The 18,561-nt window shown below is 38.8% G+C and overlaps 2 protein-coding genes across 3 annotated transcripts; both read right to left on the reverse strand.

The window, feature by feature from the left end:
- Positions 1 to 560: 560 nt before the first annotated feature.
- LOC141768985 (leukocyte surface antigen CD53) lies at positions 561 to 8,159 on the reverse strand. Of its 2 annotated transcripts, XM_074637572.1 has the most exons (8): positions 8,025 to 8,159; positions 7,433 to 7,523; positions 5,587 to 5,775; positions 4,806 to 4,880; positions 4,389 to 4,499; positions 4,082 to 4,189; positions 3,582 to 3,665; positions 561 to 1,869 (listed from the first exon to the last, which is right to left on the reverse strand). In XM_074637572.1, the coding sequence occupies exons 2-8, from the start codon at positions 7,493 to 7,495 to the stop codon at positions 1,801 to 1,803; spliced, it is 699 nt and encodes a 232-aa protein (XP_074493673.1). In that variant the 5' UTR covers positions 7,496 to 7,523; positions 8,025 to 8,159; the 3' UTR covers positions 561 to 1,800. The 2 variants fall into 2 exon arrangements, with proteins under 2 accessions (XP_074493673.1, XP_074493674.1); XM_074637573.1 differs by lacking the exon at positions 8,025 to 8,159 and having other exon boundaries at positions 7,433 to 7,631.
- Positions 8,160 to 9,109: 950 nt separating this feature from the next.
- On the reverse strand, positions 9,110 to 18,093 carry lman2lb (lectin, mannose-binding 2-like b). Its single transcript, XM_074637596.1, has 8 exons — positions 17,845 to 18,093; positions 16,379 to 16,497; positions 15,611 to 15,728; positions 14,091 to 14,173; positions 13,504 to 13,665; positions 12,891 to 13,005; positions 12,548 to 12,670; positions 9,110 to 11,816 (listed from the first exon to the last, which is right to left on the reverse strand). Exons 1-8 carry the CDS (start codon positions 18,047 to 18,049, stop codon positions 11,674 to 11,676), a joined length of 1,068 nt encoding a protein of 355 aa, XP_074493697.1. The 5' UTR covers positions 18,050 to 18,093; the 3' UTR covers positions 9,110 to 11,673.
- Positions 18,094 to 18,561: the final 468 nt, after the last annotated feature.

An 18,561-nucleotide genomic window follows, 5' to 3' on the forward strand; every position in this document is an offset into this window, starting at 1 on the left:
TTAATAACACGGAGGCTCCCAGCCTACAGCGCATCACGCCTTCCATTCCTTCACAATGAACTCCCCGAACACAAACACTGGATCACTGCTTACTAGAAGGAACTAAAGTCAGTCAGAACTCAACTAAATAAACTACACATGTCTACAGTTAGCTGCCGAGCTAACACGCTGTGCCTGTCTAAAGCGGCAGTGGATGAGAGACTAGACCTACATGTTTAACCGTTTCATTGTGTTAATGCTTGTTGAACGGGTGTAATGATAACGTATCTTGGCTTTACACCTGAAGAGTTTTATTGAACTTATTACAGTAATGTGTAGTTGTATCCGTCTCCGCCGCAGCCTCTCTGATCAGCTCTTCACTGACTGACTGCGCTGTGTGTTGATGAGTGGAGACACTGAGGTCAAGACAGTGTAATCTTTGACCTCTAACGTTGCAATGGGGCAAATTCTGAATGTCACTGCAAATGCCCTTATAACTAACCTGATATTGTTCGGATTCGTCCATGGATAGTTTGAGCATAAAGAGCACAAAAAGAGCTTTAAAATGATGTATTACATGAATAACAACAATAACAACATTTCTTATGAGAATAAACAAAACTTAGTGCAGTTTGTATCTGGTAGAATGTTCAGCACTTTGCATTGGATTATGTTATTGGGGCAGTTTGTAAATGGCTTTCTTAGCAGCAGAAACACAAAATAATACAAGAACTCAAAATAAACATTCCTAAGAAATTAATTCTCTACCAGGTTTATCCATTATTTTATATTTTCCCACTCATCATGTTACAAATGATGAGGCCCCTATTCAGTAGCAATGCGTTATACTGTAGTCCAGGTGATATAAAACAGTCATGTTACACACAGGGATCACCCATAATTCCAAGAATCAGAATCAACCAAAACAAAGCTAATGATTTAAAAAGGGAAACAATATAAAATTTGAAAACAACCAAATGGAGTTATAAGCACATAATTTAGGTTGATTTGACAGAGTTTTCAGAATTTCCTTGATGTAACAAAAGACAGGTAAGCAGATTTTGGCAACTACAAATTCAGCTCAAATAGTGCATCCTAATAAGAGTAAGACTTTCTTACATTGAGAGGATCTTACATTAGGGGTGACCTGTGGTTCAACTTGGACTTGAACCCGTCTCAGAGAGACCAACACAGAAAAAACAGCAAACAAATAGCTGGATTTAAATCAGCATGTGCTCTGGTTTATTAAGCAGAGTAAAAGAGTACTTATGTTTAACTGTCTTATTTTCCAGTTGCTCAAAACAAAAGCACATAATCAAAACAAATGATTGAAAACTCAAAAATGTATTAGGGGTTTGATAATGATAACAGGCAAAAATCATATAGGATTCATTTTTTTTTAGGGATTTATCTAACTCTAGTTTATCTAAGTCTAATTCAAAATGTTCTTGAAGTCCAACGCAGGTGTCCAAAGTGGTGTATATCATCTATTCTAGCAGTCATTGGAGGAACGGATCTCTTGGGGTCTTTGTGAATTAGCACAGGTCTTACATAATCATGTCATAACTTATCTACTGATTAAATGTCTCCTATTGTGTTTTTCATATCACATTCAATGCTCTGTCACCTCATAGGACATTGTCAGTAGCGATAACAAGCTGCCATCCTCAGCTTGTCCCTCTAGGCTCCCTTTTTGATGGCAGCAACGTCAACCTTCTGCGCATTTGAAACAGATGATATAATAAAAAAGTTGAGACGGGGAAAAGCAACCTGTTGCAGAAAGTCACTGTAAATTGCAGATACAGTTTTATTGGCCCTTTTTCACTGGTAACCCAATCCATGCCGACTGAAGTGGCAAAAGAGAGGGACGGTGATAGACAGACAAATAAGCTGTAAACAAAGGAGACAAGAAACAATAAGTTTAACTACTATGAAACAATGTGTTCCAAACACACAATATAACACACATAAAGTTAATAAAACAAACTAATAAAAGAATATACCGTATATTTGTCTGGCTTTAAACTACCAGTAAGCAAAACATACTAATGCTGGCTGCGATTTACAGAACAGAAGCCACTACGCATATGTGACATCTAACGAAGCAGCCCCACTGTACACGACCAGACTGCAACAAAAAAACAGTATACATTTTTTGACAGCTTTCTTTTCCTCATTAGTTTATGTCATAATCATCCATCTGACAGAAAACGGTTTTGTACGGTTGCTTTTTCTTAAATAAAACACCTTGTGTGGAGCTGGTAGAGAAGGGGGCTTGTAGGATGGACAAGCGACTGACGGGGCACGGCGGACGTGGGTTTATGTGAATTGGTCGCGTACAGTGAGGCTGCACCATTATGGTACATGTCCACAGGATCTGTCATTTCCAGGCTTCCCATTCATTGTCTATGTAAGCAGCCGTGTAATGCATTCTGGTAGTGCAGCGTTATGTTCTGAGAGACTGACCGTCAAGTTGGCCGCTCCTCTATTGCATAAAGTTGGTGTCTAGGCTACTTTATGCAAATCAGGGGCGTCCGGAGCGACGGATTAAAGTCAGATTAAAGTTTATAATTTAATATTTAAAAAAACGTGTATATTCTCTGAGATTATAGAGGTAAATTTATGTGATAAAATATCAAACGAGAAAAAGTTGAAACTTCTCTGAGATTATAGTAATAAATGTGCAAGAAAAAAACTCTTTAAGATTGAATACTTGAGGTGCTATAAAAAGACATTGCATAATCTGTAAACTGATACAGTAAAAGTGCTTGATTTTGTGTGTCACAGATGTCCTCAACTCAAATGTATCAGTCATTGTCTGGAATTATTATTATTTTCTAGCAACCCAAAAATAAAAAAATAAAGACATCTCTCATAATTTAGTGGTATTTCCTTATTAATTTAGTATGGGCCGAGGTAACATGTTTTATACTTCTTGTGAATATAATCCAATTAATCTTATTTCAATTATGTATTTTGTATAAACCCATTGTTAACACCTCATTTTGAAAAACGGACATAGTCACTCGTGTATCATCGCTAGCTCTCCACGGCAGCTCGATCTGGGGGTCGTGACTAGAAGGTAACCCACAAGTTGTAAAACTCTTGCAAGATGGTTGAAGTTAGGCATTGACCTTTAATAGTTAAGGTTAGGATAGGTCATCTGGCATCGAGTCTCGAGAGAGTACATTTTTTGTTGTTGTAGATTTACCACTTTAATCTCAGAGAATATCCAAGTTTTTTACAACTTTAATTTTGTATATTCTGAGTTTTTTCTCTGAATATGACCCCTCTCCTCCTACAGGATTAGATTGGCCAGGTAGATAGGAACATGACGCCAAATGAACGCTAATGTTTTAACTGTTTGTTAACATGTTCGCCATAGCAACAGTGATGGATGGCTCAGAGGTTGTGGTCATTAGCCAGCCTGCTTGAAATGAATAGTTCTCATACACAACAGGTATTCAGCTGTTTCTAGCCGTTGATGTACAGAGGTCATGTCTTCCAATATGGCGGCCATTGTTACTACTGAGCACAAGGAGGTTGAATTATCCTTGAAAAGCCTTACAATGAGGAAAATGAGAAGACTGAATGTACTGCACCTGTGTGATAAACATCGTGGCAACGCCTGCACCTGTGCTACGATAGTTGCTGGAATACCAGTCCCTCAGTTTCACGAGACAACCCTGAAAGACACAATTTGTATGGTTATCCGTTATTTATAGAGTAAACTGACTGAGCATACATGCCCGTTTACAGCTACGCACTGTTTACAGTTATACCAAGAAATAACAAGAACAGACGGAGTCATAAAGAGAACACAATAATGCTCAATCAACAGGATGGAGGCTCAGTCAATAAGTTATGGACAGGAAGAGGACAGTTATTGGGATGTCGTCATGTAGTTACAGAAGAGAAAGGGTGTTTTGGTTGCAGACACTTTACCAGGTAATATACAATGGTGAACACTGTAACAATCTCCAGTTATGAACTCAAGAGCAAGTTGAAGCTATTTTTGAAAGACGAACCCAGATTCTGTCTGAGTATATACAGTATGTGTGTGTATTTGGAGATTATACAGTGATAATGCAGTAGAAGTAACCTCTTGCCAGTTGGTTTGGAGGAGGGTGTTACAGGGGTCATCGCTACAACAGGAGATTGGGACGTTACCCTTCCAGTCTGCCACACCATGAACTCCACAGCACTTAAGCTGTACAAAAAAAAAAACTTCTTCAGTGGAATCAACATGTATTTCAGTTGAGCAGGTGAAATGAATGACTAATACTTCAATCTACATGAGGGTGTGTAAAATATCAGCTGTAAAACATGATTCATAGAAAGATCACTGGACTGTTGCAAAGACAAATAGCAATGGAGTTCATTTTAAGTTGTTAAAGCAGATCATTTACCAGGTGTTGGACAGCATCAAGGTCATCTTTGAGGGTCGTGTTGCTTTCTGGACTGGACTGTCTGTAGATCTCCAAGCTTCGCATCATGTCGTTTTCAAAGAATGTGTCAATCTGCACAGCAGACAGGCCAGGTACATTATCTGCAATATACTGCTGCCTACTGGACATTAAAGACAATTGCCTCTAGTTCCATGGCAGTATATATGTGCTGGTGCAGAGACCAGCGGTGGTACAGTATGTGCAAAGCCAAAGTGAAGGAGATTATTTGGAGAATTTCAGTTTGAAAAAAATCTGTCACCCAAGCTGTTTGAGGTGAAGATGTTTCAAAGGAGTGCCAAATCAATCAAATCAACACTTATAAATAAACTTCTATAAATGTATTGTTGTATCGGGCTGTACATAAGCTCTCCTACCTACCTCTCTACTGTAGAACAGGAACACACAGGCCATGGCCAGCTCCACCAGCATCAGGATGAACAGCAGGACGAAAAACTGCAAAACAGTGCAAATCAGATTCAAACTTCAGTGAGTTTGTATTACAGTTGTTCCGGAAACACTTCTGAAACAGCCTAAAATGCTGGATCGGTTATCGGCGAGTACGTGAGTCTATGCACCGATCCGATATCACATTATCATATCATTTATCAGCCCATTTTACGCTACACAAGAACAACCACAACAACACATCACTCACTACTGTAGACTGTAAATAAGAAGTGGGCCTAGTCCCCGTGACGTCACCCATTGGTTTGTGGACTACGGTTTTGAAGCCTCGAGTCCGGCATTTCAGCCGTCGCTATCTTGTTTTTTTGGAACCAGAAGTGACAGGAGCTTTGGTCCATGTGTACTTCCTGTCAGCTGATGACATTCACATACACTGCAACCAGGAATAAACTGGGACACATTTATAATGTTTACGTTTAAAATTATGTCAAGGGTCTAACTATTGTATATTCGTGACATCACAAATGGGCAGAAATCCTGACGGCTTGTTTCAAATGCAGTTTCTGAATACGGGCTGTGTGTATTTCCCTGTGGATTGTTTCGATACTTTCACAGTATTTATGTAGGACTTAAGCCTGCTTTAGAATAAAAAAAACATGAAAATCTCACTTTTTTATAATATGGGACCTTTAAGTCAATACCATAAACTAAACAGCTGTCCTACTTAACCCTGTAAATGTTGCCTCATACTCACACTGATGAGCATGCAGCGGTTCTCCTTCATGCCTCCCAACACTCCCAGATAACACACGCAGGTAACGATGGTACCGGTGATCACCAGAGTGTTGGCGGGGTAGATGGGCCAGAAGGTGGGCATGAGGGAGGCAAAATTGGAGTGAATCATCTGGAACTCCCCCAACCCCACCACAAATGCACCGCACAGCTCCAATATACACAGAGAGAGACAAAAAGACACCTCACCTTATCATTCTGGATATTATATGCTGAGGTTTGACTGTACAGCATAAACATAATGGACTATAACTGTAAACTGAAAGTCAGCATCTTAACAATGAAACTTTCAAACCTCCACATTCATTTATTTTATTTCTAGAATTTTTCACAAAGTCAGGATATAATAATTTACTAAATAACCAGCCCGGTCGCGCATGAAGTCTAGTAGGCAGGTCAGATTCCGATTCCGATTCCGATTCAGACAACTGTATTTATCCCAGACAAATTTATTTAGGTCTATGGTGTGATTTGGGGTTGAAATAACTTAATAATAATAGAAGACACATTTGTTTTAATTATAGTCTTTAAAACTGCCCACCCACCTCAAAGGAAGAGGCATGTGACCAATTTTAGGTCACACAGTTTTCAATTCCTTTTGTGCAATGTGAACAGTATACAGTATACAGATGTAGCTGTGTTTTCCCATAATTCTGCAGATACTGCAATTTTGAAGTACTTATTTTCAATTTCTGCTACTTTATACATCTACTCCCTATACATTTCAGAAGGAAATATTGCACTTCGTTCCTCAACTACTTTTATTTTACAGCAAAAGTTACTAAATACTTTTCAGATTAAGATTCTACATAAAAACAAATGATAAACTTCTAAAATACATAATCAATAAAAACTCGTTGGGCTTGTGACCCCTTAAAAAAAAAAACAGTGTTCATTTGAGACCTCTTGTCACCTTTCAGAGTTGTTACACCAAATATATGGCTCACATGGTTTTATTTAAATAAAGAAGTCAAATACCCTATTAATCATATCACGACCCCCTAGATTGTTTCTTGTGATCCTTTGGAGGGGGCCTGACCCCCAGGTTGGGAACCAATTAAATACTTAAAGGGGAGCTATGTCCATTTTAAAAATTCATACATGTTATTCCTATGGTCTAAGACAGTCCAAAAATATTAGTAAACATGAACAACTCTCTCCCACTGAGTGTTAAAACTCAAACTTGTGATGTCACAGGGTATAAAGTGTGGAGCTGCTCCATAGACAATGAATGGGGAGAGACGTTACAGATGACACTGTTGACACTGAGTATATGGGGACATTTTCTGTTTCACAACGGAGAACACTACAACAGCTCATCTGGGTATATATACTGCATATATATATATATATATATATATATATATAAAAATATATATAAACATTCTGTGGGTCTCCCATTCATTGTCTATGGAGTAGCTCCACACTTTATACCCTGTGACATCACAAGTTTGAGACTTACTTCTCTGGTTTCTGGCTTTGAGAGAGAGTAGCTCATGTTCACAAATACTGATTTAACTTTCCTAGGTCATGGAAATAACATATTGGAATTGTTAATTTAGGTGGTGTTCCCCTTTAACAGTACAAAGTAGTTAAAACTGCAGCAGCTACATCAGTATAATGCTATTTAACGCATTGATCCATGAGTATTAATGATGTACTATATTACATTCAAACCAGCAAAGAATACTCATACTATTAACAATCAGTAACAAAGTGAATGTAAGTATAAAAGAGAGGCATTACACATTCACAACAGACAACCCAGTATTTGGTTTGACGGTGTATGACGGCTGCAGTATACCTACCCAGCACAGGAAGTTGAGAGTTACCACCATAGATTTCAAGCAGCTGACACAGGAGCGATTCATCCTTCCTGATAATCTCCCTCTTTAAGATCTGTAAATTGGTGTTTATTAAAACACTAGTTACATACTTTAGATAAAATGGCAGTCTGTCAGTTATCATGTAAGACTTGTGAAGGAAAACAAGTGAAGCTGGCCCAGTGTTTACAGGACACCACTGTTTGATATGGCAACACTGAGCTATGAGGCACAATGGACACCTGTGACCTATCCAGGCTCCAGTTAATCATTATTACCTCTCTTATCTCCAGATTAACCATTTGTTGCAAGTTTCTGTCTAAATATCTGAGAATGTGTTTTGTTAAAGCAGGTCAGTACCTGTTTTCCTCACTGTTACAACCACCACAGTGACATCAAGTTTCTATAGATTATCAATGAACATCTTTTCTATGTTACTACTTTTATAACACCAGAAATATTGTCTATACCTTTATAACAGATTTTTCATAGTTTTGGGATGTTGTTCTTCACAAATAAAGCTACTGTTACTGTTATTACTGGGATTAACTCATCAATGATAATAATAAAAGCTTACCTGAGCGTCACTGTATCCAGCAATATTCCAGTGGCAGATGCAGAGAGCAGTATTTTGATGCTGTTGCTAACATTCCCAGTGTTAACTGGTGACAGACAGGTATGAGCAGGAAGAGAAATAAGGACGAGGAGGAGGAGGAAAGACAACTGAGGCTTCTGTCTACCAACTGGTGGTTAGAAATATCTACATGATCGACACTGAAGAGGAGGGGCGTCCTCGCTTAGTAATAACAGTAAAGAAGAGCTGCTGAGAGAGAGGTCAGGATTGTCATGAGAGCTTTTATAAAAAGTCAGTGTCAACAAACAAATATTAAGTTGAATTTATCACCAGTTTATGCCTTCTTTACTTCCTTTGGTCAAATACGCCAGCATTGGAGATGCTGTTTCACTGTCAACACAGCACTGTTTGGGTTTTGGGAATATACTGTAGGACAAAGTGATTCACTAGTCCACGACATTTTAACAGTTGTATTTTGGTTGTTGCTGTCATCATCTGTCATTTCCCCCTTGTTGGTCACACTTCCCAGTTTCTCTCCTTCTTCCACATTTTTGTATCTCTCTTCTCCAGAGTCAGATCAGCAGCCCTAGACTTTCCCAACATGTGGCCCAACACAGTGACACATGCTGAGGCCTTGCACAGACACATGAGGACACATATCAGAGTTTTGAATATCAATAACTCCATTGTTTACTTTGCACATCACAACTGTTTTCTCTTGATATCGATTGCTTATTGATTTTTTCCTTCAATCTCATGTTTTCCTCGTCATATTCTTTGATGTCTCAACATTTCTGTCACATTTAAATAAATAATGTCATGGATAGTTGTTGGTTAACGATAGCTAAATGAAGCAGAGGTTATTCGTCTGGAGTTGTTTGCAGTTACAGTACCAAATAGCTTCAGGTGCATTACCACCTCCTAGTACATATACAGTATATATACTGTACATAAAAAATATATATATGTATTGTATTGTAGATCTGATCTCATGCTTTGGCAATCTTGGTTTTCAATATCTAAAGCATTTATGAAGTGTTCATATAAAACGGTCGTAGAGAGAGACAAAAATTACACTACCACATGAGTGAAACCACAACAGAAACCTTTACTGGAAAAAAAACAAAAATCAGACACTGGAGCATGAACATATGCTCTTCACTCACATTTTTTCAGACAAGGGTTTTGATTAGAAAATTTCAAACAAAAATTGGCTTAACCTTATTATTTAAATAATTAACTAACCAATGATGACTGGTGGATGGGTGATTACAACAAACAGCTTGACATACAGTAAAGAGAAAAAAAAGCACCTAGACAGACAATTAAAGGAGACTACATACCACAACTAAAAGAAAATCTAAAACACAGATCAAATTTGACAGTAGTTTTTCGTAAAATGGGGTTGTGCATTTCGGGCTTTTGAATTGGACAGAATTTTAACATTTCATTGTCTAAAATGCCTCAAAAAAATATTTTTTTTTGCAGAGTGAAAACACACAAATTTATGTGGAATTCCCCTTTACTGACCACAGGCCCTGATTTTAGATTTTAGATGGGCCTGTTCACTGAAGACGTGACAGTAGAAAAGCACAGGAGTTGGCAATAAAATGAATGATTTCTGAATTCAGTTTCAGGGTCCTGCTATTGTTCATGCTGGCTCACTGTCATGGCTTACTGGGACACTTGAATAGAACGGAGCTATCGTTAATGTTAATACTAACACATTTCCTCCTATGACAAGTCCAAATGTCTGCTGTGAAAAAGGCCTATTTGAATAACCCCTTGTGTCCAATGGATGCGGCGGTGTGTCACCTCTCCATCACACTTCAGACGTCCGCCCTAAATGTGTTACAATATTGTTAAATATTATATTCAGAAGTAGATTTTGGTGGATTGTTTAGACGGAATAACAGAAAGTTTACGAGCAGGCCGTCATGTTGTTTCCTGTTTGAAAACCAGGGACCAACTAGGTGCATTCAACGATAGGATACGTCACCACTTGAACAGCCAGTTGAGTGGGGCAGTGCGTCCCTTATAGTGTCCTTGCCGGACCTGGTGGACATGTACCGCTGGATTTAACATTATAGACATGACCACTGACTATATATACTCGGTTTTGACCGAGTCTTGTTTCTGCAAAAAGGAAAATAACTTCTGCTGTAATGAATGGGACCAGGATCTATAGACGGTTTAATAAAATGACAGTACTTGTCATTTACTGACTCAAGAAGGTGGATTTAGTGGTGAGTTACGCTTTAAATATGAATGTCAATAGACATTAATTATAGACATTTATATTAAAAAGTGACTTTCACACATAATTGCTTCTGTAAATATAGACTGTCAGCACAAAGGAGACCAGAGTGGTCACCAGTCTGATGGATGTTGGCACACCAGCTAGAACAGCCACAGACACATCCACTAGACACCAGGGGGTATGGTAGTCAGTTAGATTTCAACTTAACAGTAAACAATATTCATAATCACATGTATTCACATTTACTCAAAACTCACATTTCACTACATGATACTTATGGCTATTAAAAAAACACAGTGCATGATAAGTCTAAAGTAACATTGATCACAAATTAATTAGTTGATAAAATAACAAAATGTTCCTATTAACAGGTCTGATCAGTGCTGCAGAAAAAGTTTGATTTTGTTAACATGAGAACTGATGCTGAAAATGATATATGGTGCACAACGGTGACAAACAGATTTTGGGATAAACCTTTACATCAACTTGTCATAACTGAGACGTGTTTGCAACTTCAGAAAGTAAATGAAGCCAAATAACTAGTGATGACTAGTTATGTCAAACAGAACATAAAAAAGGAAGCTCAAACCTGCAGAAAGGACTGGAACATAAAGAAAGAGCTTGTCTCTATTGGTCCTATCTAGGCACTTCATACCGCACGGGGAACTCAAACCCTTTCTTTAACGTACAACATAGAGCACTATGTTTCGTTAACCAGACATTTACAAACGGCTAACGTAAATCCATTTAAGCCGTGGTAAATATTTCCCTGGCTTATAAAAGGTGCATTCAAATAAATGGGAGCTCAATACAATTTGACTCTTTCAGGGCAGCAAGAAGAGGTGCACAATGATCCACAGGTTGATTGGTCTTCACAGCTGCTCCGAGTCCCATTAAAGCTGCACGGTGGCAGCACCAAGTGGCAGTAAGAGGTAACTACATTTTGAACTGCAGTGCCACAACATCCTGTAACAGGATGTCGGTTAACGACACACAGCATCTGTGATTTTGAAATTCATTCTGAGGTTTTTCCTGTTGGTGAAGAAGTGACCACGACGGGACACCAGAAACTCATATGGGCGAATATTTTAAAACGACAGTGTTTCAGTTGAGATGAACGTATTTTAACATAAGATATTACACTAAAGCAGCTTTTATCTCATCTACCTTCCATAACACACAAACACGCACACACACACACAAACACGCAAAGAATATTTCACAGCTGGCTCACCTGTTCATCTCAGCTGTTTGTGTTCTCTTGGCTCTGGGCTTCAGACTCAGGAGTTTGTTCATTCAGTAAATCTATGGCAGTCTTTGCATTGTAGTTATGTATGCTGATTAAGAAACATACATTCTGAAAAACCCTATTGTGGAACAGTTGATCTCGGATCAATAGAAACGTTTGCGTCTGTTTTCCTTCCAGCGCCCGTAAACGGCCAGCCCTACCACTGCCAGCACGCCCAGGCCCATGATGGAGAAGAGGAGGGTGAAGAAGAACTGGACTCTGCCCATCCCCTCCTCCTGGACTTCCACTGCAAAGCAAAATGAGATGAGAGATTCATCATCAGACAGATCGTGGCTCCCTGTAGTGTTCAGTTTAATTAACCCCTTAAAACTCAGACGGCCCACCGGCGGGCCTGGCCGCTATTCTGTCTTTCGGAGGTTGCAGCGTGCTCAACCTCCATTGGTAGCAACCTTGTTGTGCTAGCTTGTTGGGAAGATCGCTAAATAACACTATTAAGTAAAATGTTAACAAGGAAAAACTGGCATGGCGAATTTCAAACGGGTCCATTGACCTCTGATCTCAAGATATGTGAATGAAAATGGGTTCTATGGGTACCCACGAGTCTCCCCTTTACAGACATGCCCACTTTATGATAATCACATGCAGTTTCTTGAATGCAATACAATGAAACTTTAAAGTCACAAGCTAGAGACCTAGAGCATTCAGAGGATGGATGGCTTTCCTAGCTAGATTGACAAAAAGGGGGTTTCTGATCAGTTTACACAACAGAAGTGCTCGCCATCCAATCGATTTCCTTCAGAAATCTCCAAATGTCAAAAGTTTTTGATACCAAATCACAGCATGGCTTTTTCTATGGTGTTCCTCGAGGTCTTGGTGTCTTAATGTGGTATTTTGGAGGGATTATTGATAATTTTTATCAATTCTAGGTGTTTATATGTTCCTAAAATCATCCAATAGTCTGAGAAAGAACCGATGACTTCAGAGGCACCAGAGTGGAGAGTGTCATGGTGCATCTACCGTGGAACTGTTCCATGTCGTCAACTCTGGGGAGGGTCACGTCCTCCTGTTCTTCCTCCTCCTCTTCAGGAGTCCTCTCTACTGTCAGCTGGTACAACTTCATAGAGATGATGTCATGGTTATCTAGAGCAACATGCACAAGTCAGTAATTAACACTTGCAGAGAGAATTCAGTGTTTCTTCTGTCATTTTAGCGTCTGTGGCCGTCACTGGAATTGTTTTGGTTGAAGTTCTTGGAACCCAATTTCCCAAAAGATATAATTAAAGTTGAATTCACTTAATGTAATTAAACAGAGGTTCCCAGTGGTCAAGCAAGCCTTCAGATGATTCTTGAGATTTCATACCTGACAGGTCTCCAGTGGCAGAGGAGGCACCAAAGAAGTAGCCGGTAGGTAGCCGCAGTCCTGTGATGTCGGCACATTCTTTCCATTCCTGCTGGCCGTCTACGTCCACCACGAGCTGCAGGGCGGAGGAGGAGTCAGTAATGAAGAATTAACAAATTTTTCAACATTTAATACCATCATCATCCTGGGTAAATTCTGCCTTGAAGCCTTTTCATTGAACAACATTGTATGGGCCACTCAGTAACCGTCATTTTCCCCTTTAAGACATAACCATGTATATATTAGGGCTGCCAAGATTAGTCGGTGTAATTGATGACGCTGACGATAAAAATGTCAGGGGTAGCGTATTTCGTTTTGTGCTGCATTATACAATGACAGCCTACAGTCTGTCAAAATAAAATGAACTTAAAGTAAATGGTCAATTACGTTTCTTTTTTTGAGGAAAATTAATACTTAAGATTAGTCAACTAATGGGTGAAATAAATGATGGATACATTACTAGAAAATGGGTTAGTTAGCGGCAGCCCTGGTATATATAAATACATTGTGACAGTCTAAAGGCCAACATGTAAATATACTGTATCCATCCCAGCTTCATTAGAGGGTTTCATACCGTCAGTCTGTTTTTGACGTATCTGACGAGGAGAAACGTGTCGTAGATTGCGTTGCGCGTCATAGCCGTACATCCTCCGACTTCAGTGTGCCGTCCATCAGAGTCGTGGTCGTATGACAGAGTCCCGTTCCCCAGCATCACTGACACATACGGGAAAGTCCTCTGTGAGGAAGACGGGAGAGTTAAAACACACAACACTGTGGCGACAACGCAGACACCTCCATCTGCTGAACACCATAAACACTGTTATTTCAGTTGTACCACATGGCAGACAGCACTGATGAACCAAAGCACATGTATGTGGTGAGACAACACGGGATGCATGAACTGATGAAGACAATGGATGAACATCCCCAGCTCATGGAATAAACAGCCGTTTCTGATGCTACCTGAATTCCAGGTTGTGTCGTCTGCACATTTGGGACGGTTGCAGAAAGAGAAACATAGCACACTATTGACATCACTTCAATACTGAAAATAAGAGGCCACTCATGACCAGCAGGCTGCGCTGTATCATGCAAGGGCTTTTACATTCCAAATACAAACAGTTGGATAACATGAACCGGAAGCTACCAGCTGTCACTCACATCATGGGTCTTGTCAGCATTGGGGTAAGTGTCCACAAATATTCCAAGTCCAATGAACTGGTCCATGTTGCCGAACACAGGACCTGCGGAGAAAGAGAGACGTCCATCAGGAGGTTTCCTCACAACAAACAGCACAGAATGTGTCGGCTGCATATTGCAGCATTTTAACCCGTTAGACATTTGTCATAATTAGCATATGAATTCTTCAGTTATGGCCAAAAAAAACGCGTTTTGTGAGGTCACAGTGACCTTTGACCAACAAATTCTAAACAGTTCATCCTTGAGTCCAAGTGGACGTTTGTGCCAGATGTGATGAGATTGCCTCTTTAACTGAAAACCACAATATTTTTATTTTCTGTTTCTACACATGTGAGATGCAAAAAATACATAGGCAGCAAGAAAAAACACTTATGTGCTTAACGTCCAATTATTGTTTCCAAAGCCCCTTTCAGACTAGATTAATTAATTGAATCCTCCCCCAAGAACATTTGATCATTTTTGTCTTAAAACTATGCAGTTTCACATTATTTTGAACCATTATTATGACTATAGATAACGCCCAAACATATTAAAGACAAAACTTTCCATTGTTAAATAATTATTTAATTATTTTCACATATCAAATCTCTAAATTTAATTATCCTGTTTGTCCTGTAAATAAAAAATATTATATCCTGTAAATCTAAAGAGCAGATTTAAAAACCTTTTAATTAATTTTCAATTAGATATATTTATTTGAAAATAAAAAAAAGTTATGACGAACAGTTCCCTAATAATTTTACATAAAAGGAGTTTGCTAATCATAACAATTCTTTGCCAATTTATCTGCTTGTTAATTTCCTTTAACGCCCACATGACCAGGAACCCAAAATAACTTTTCCTCTATACCCGTCCTCTGTAGTCTTAAGAGCATTAGTCTTATTTCTACAGGGAGAACTTCTCTCTTCTGAAGGACCCCTGAGGGCGGCAGCTGAGTCACAACACATGACTGTTTTTAATGGTCCAACTTGCTCTATCCACTCCATTTTTGTATGGTATCGCAGACCATGTACCGAGATGTGTATTGAACCGTCTTGAGACGATAGATGCACACCCCTAAAAATTTGGTATGCCAGTCCGATCCAGTGTTTGGCTTAAATATCAAACCGGTTTGAACATTTTTACACCGGCCCAACCAGTTAAAGCTGCGAGTGAACACAGGCTGCTACACCCTGGTCTCTTATGTCCTATTGTACAGGATATAAAGAGATGAAACCACTGATGTATCAGTCATATCATCTGACTTTGCAGAAGCACATTTCCCAAAATATTAGTTTATTCCTTCAACAGTTTTATTGACCACAAAGATGACCCAACTCTTAATACTACGCTTTGCAAATATGGTTTTATGGAATACTGGGGTCCATCCTGTTTTTTGTTTTTTTTCACATTGCATTATAAATAATTGTTTGCATGTAGCATCTAGTTCCTCTTCATTGTACGACACATGACAGCTCTAGAGTGATCCAGTTTCTACCTACCATTCTGCATGCGATCTTTGGTTAACCAGATAGCCATGCCATCCCCATTCAAATGCTTCTTCCCCTGGCCTTGGATTTTAAAGTGCACCTTAAGCTCCCAGTCCCGCTCGAAGAAAGGCTGAAAGGCAACAGAATGAAATGAAGGCAAGCAGGTTATTCTTGTGCTGTGCTAGGCCTATATGTAGTAAGCCTTTGTCAATGGAATTGAGCAACAGAGCATCCTGAATATCCGTTTGAAACAGGTTGAACTCATGCTATGTAATGTTACAGTGTCAGTAAAGAAAGGCCTGTATTATATTCATAAAATGCTTACATGATATCTAACCTTCACATCCAGGTCATGTTAAGTGGGCATGTTAATGTGTACTTTACTGACAATGTCAGAGTAACTGTGTGAGAAGGAGGCAGGATGTGAGAGGTTAAGATAGATAGATAGATAGATAGATAGATCCCTGAAGGGAAATTGAGGTGTTAACAGCAGCAATTTACATACATCACAAAAACGTGCATGACTCACACAAATGACACAAGGTAAGCACAAAAAACACTGTATTTACAAATCTCTATATACATACCAACTACTCTTCTTTAAACTAGATAGAAGAAATAAAAAAATACAGTAAAATAGAATTAAAGATATACCTCTGCTGTGCAAAATTGAAAGTAAAATAAGTGTTGTGCAAATTGAAGCAGAATGTGCCTTGTTGTGCATAAGGGGTTAGGTGGGATGTCTGGTGTTTTAGCGTGGATGGATTTAAGTTAACTTACGATTCGACTCCACACTGCTCCCTGTCTGCTCGGCAGGTCCGGAGTCAGCCTCACGTGGTCAGGTGTAACCATGGCAGTGCCCATCAGGTCCCACTGTGAAGAACTGGAGAAACCCAGCCCTGCAAAACAGTGATATACCTGTAATCTGTAGCCAGGGAATGAAATATTACCCAAATACAGGGTAAATGTTGGCTGTGGCACGTGAACATTTCAGGTCACCTGCCACCATGGCAGACAGGCTTTCCTTATATTAAGAAATATTATTTTTAAAAAGCAATTCTAAAGCCTAAATCAAATATATGGTAACACTAAATGTTTCAGGTCCACAAATGTCATGGTAATTAGGTGATAATTAGCAAGTAACCTATTTGAAATTTCTTTGGAATTACCCCAATATTTACCTATAAATTTATTGAAAATTACTTTATTATAAACATTATTTAATAATTACATTCCGCTATTTCTCAATAGCGGGTAATTCATTTAATAAATTTCCAAGAAAAGAATACAAAGTGAATTGATATGTTTTATTTCCATGTCTGCTGGTAAATAGATAATGAGCAAATAACTTCTTTGAAATTTCTTTAAAAACTCTCTTAGGGCCCTATTTTAACAATTGTATACTATTTTAGCATATAATTAGTAATTTTTGAGGTAAATATTTGGGGGTAATTTGGCAGTAATTCCAAAGAAATTTCAAATAGGTAATTTACTAATTATCAGCTAATTACCATGGAATGTGCAGACCTGTAAAATGAAGTGTTACCAAATATAGTCATGCATTAAGGTTACATGATATAGTCCATAATTCTACAGTCTGATACCACTGACTCAGTGTTTACAATGTTAAAGTGTTCTACCTAGATCTCAGAAGTGGCAGACAAATGAGTGTCTGGTAGAAATGTTCAGTGACCTGCCTGGCAGGTGAGGAGAAAGGTTCTCCTCACCTGCAGACCCTGTCTGCAGCATTCACACACAGTTATACAGTACACACTTTTATAAGGGATTCAGAGTCCAGCTGGTCTCTGTGAATGGACATAAACAATCTCTAAAGATGTATAACCACAAGCAGCCCTGAGGGGCAAAGACTTCTTCTTGGTTAATAATTATACTTAGCTAAGCTAATACAGCATTAGTTATCCATTAATGTGGTTTCTGAAAGCTCAATTACGACACAACGAACTGTTGTTGTTTGTTGGCTAATATTAACTCAGTTTAGCTACGTAACGTAACTGCTAACCTAGTTGACTGTAAACCAAGGCCTATTGAAGGAGGCTAACAGACGCGTCATATAGTAGGGATACTGCACATGCGCAGTAGAATCTGGTCTGCCCTCACCGAAATTTGAGCCAATCGCAACACAACACCGCAGCTTCAGTTATACTGCGCATGCGCAATACCCCAACCCAAAGACCAATGTCCGCCCGTGTCCTAGCCTCCTTCCTTAGGCCTCGCAGTGAACTTACCTCGGTACGGCTTCGCCAGGGAATATTCCCGCTTCAAAAACTCCTCTGCAAAGTCCTGGTCGTCTGCCAACGACCGGCTCGTCAAAACACAAAGGGTGACAAACAAACATGCTAATTCACGGGCGTTTTTAAAATGAAACATTGGACATAAAAAGCAGAAACTTCTCAATCGATCCAGATTTGCCTTGGTTACAGTGGCAACCATCTTTACACTCCCACTGCTTCAAACCGAGCACCTGAGCCGGAAACAGGAAACAACTACACTTCCGGTTGTTGCTTTCCAAAATAAAACCTCTGATGATCTTTTTTTTTTTCTTTTTTTTTTTTATTGAAGAAAATGTATTTACAAACATGAAGGCACTTTAATCTAAACTCAATACTTATAACATGCAAGGCATAATTGGATAGGAAAGATAACTTAAATTATAAAAAATAATAAGAGGGTAGAAAATAATTTAAAGAACAAAAAAGAAATGCATAAATAAATGCATAAATAATAATAAGACTGCACTCTTCCATAGTAGCTCTAGGGGTCATCGTCATATATAGGATAGGAAAGATAACTTAAATTATAAAAAATAATATAATGACAAAAATAAAAGAGGGGGTAGAAAATAATTAAAGGAACAAAAAAGAAATGCATAAATAAATAAATAAATAAATAATAATAAGACTGCACTCTTCCATATAGTAGCCATAGGGGTCATCATCATATAT

Source organism: Sebastes fasciatus, chromosome 6 (genome assembly GCF_043250625.1).
Source record: "Sebastes fasciatus isolate fSebFas1 chromosome 6, fSebFas1.pri, whole genome shotgun sequence".
NCBI lineage: Eukaryota > Metazoa > Chordata > Actinopteri > Perciformes > Sebastidae > Sebastes > Sebastes fasciatus.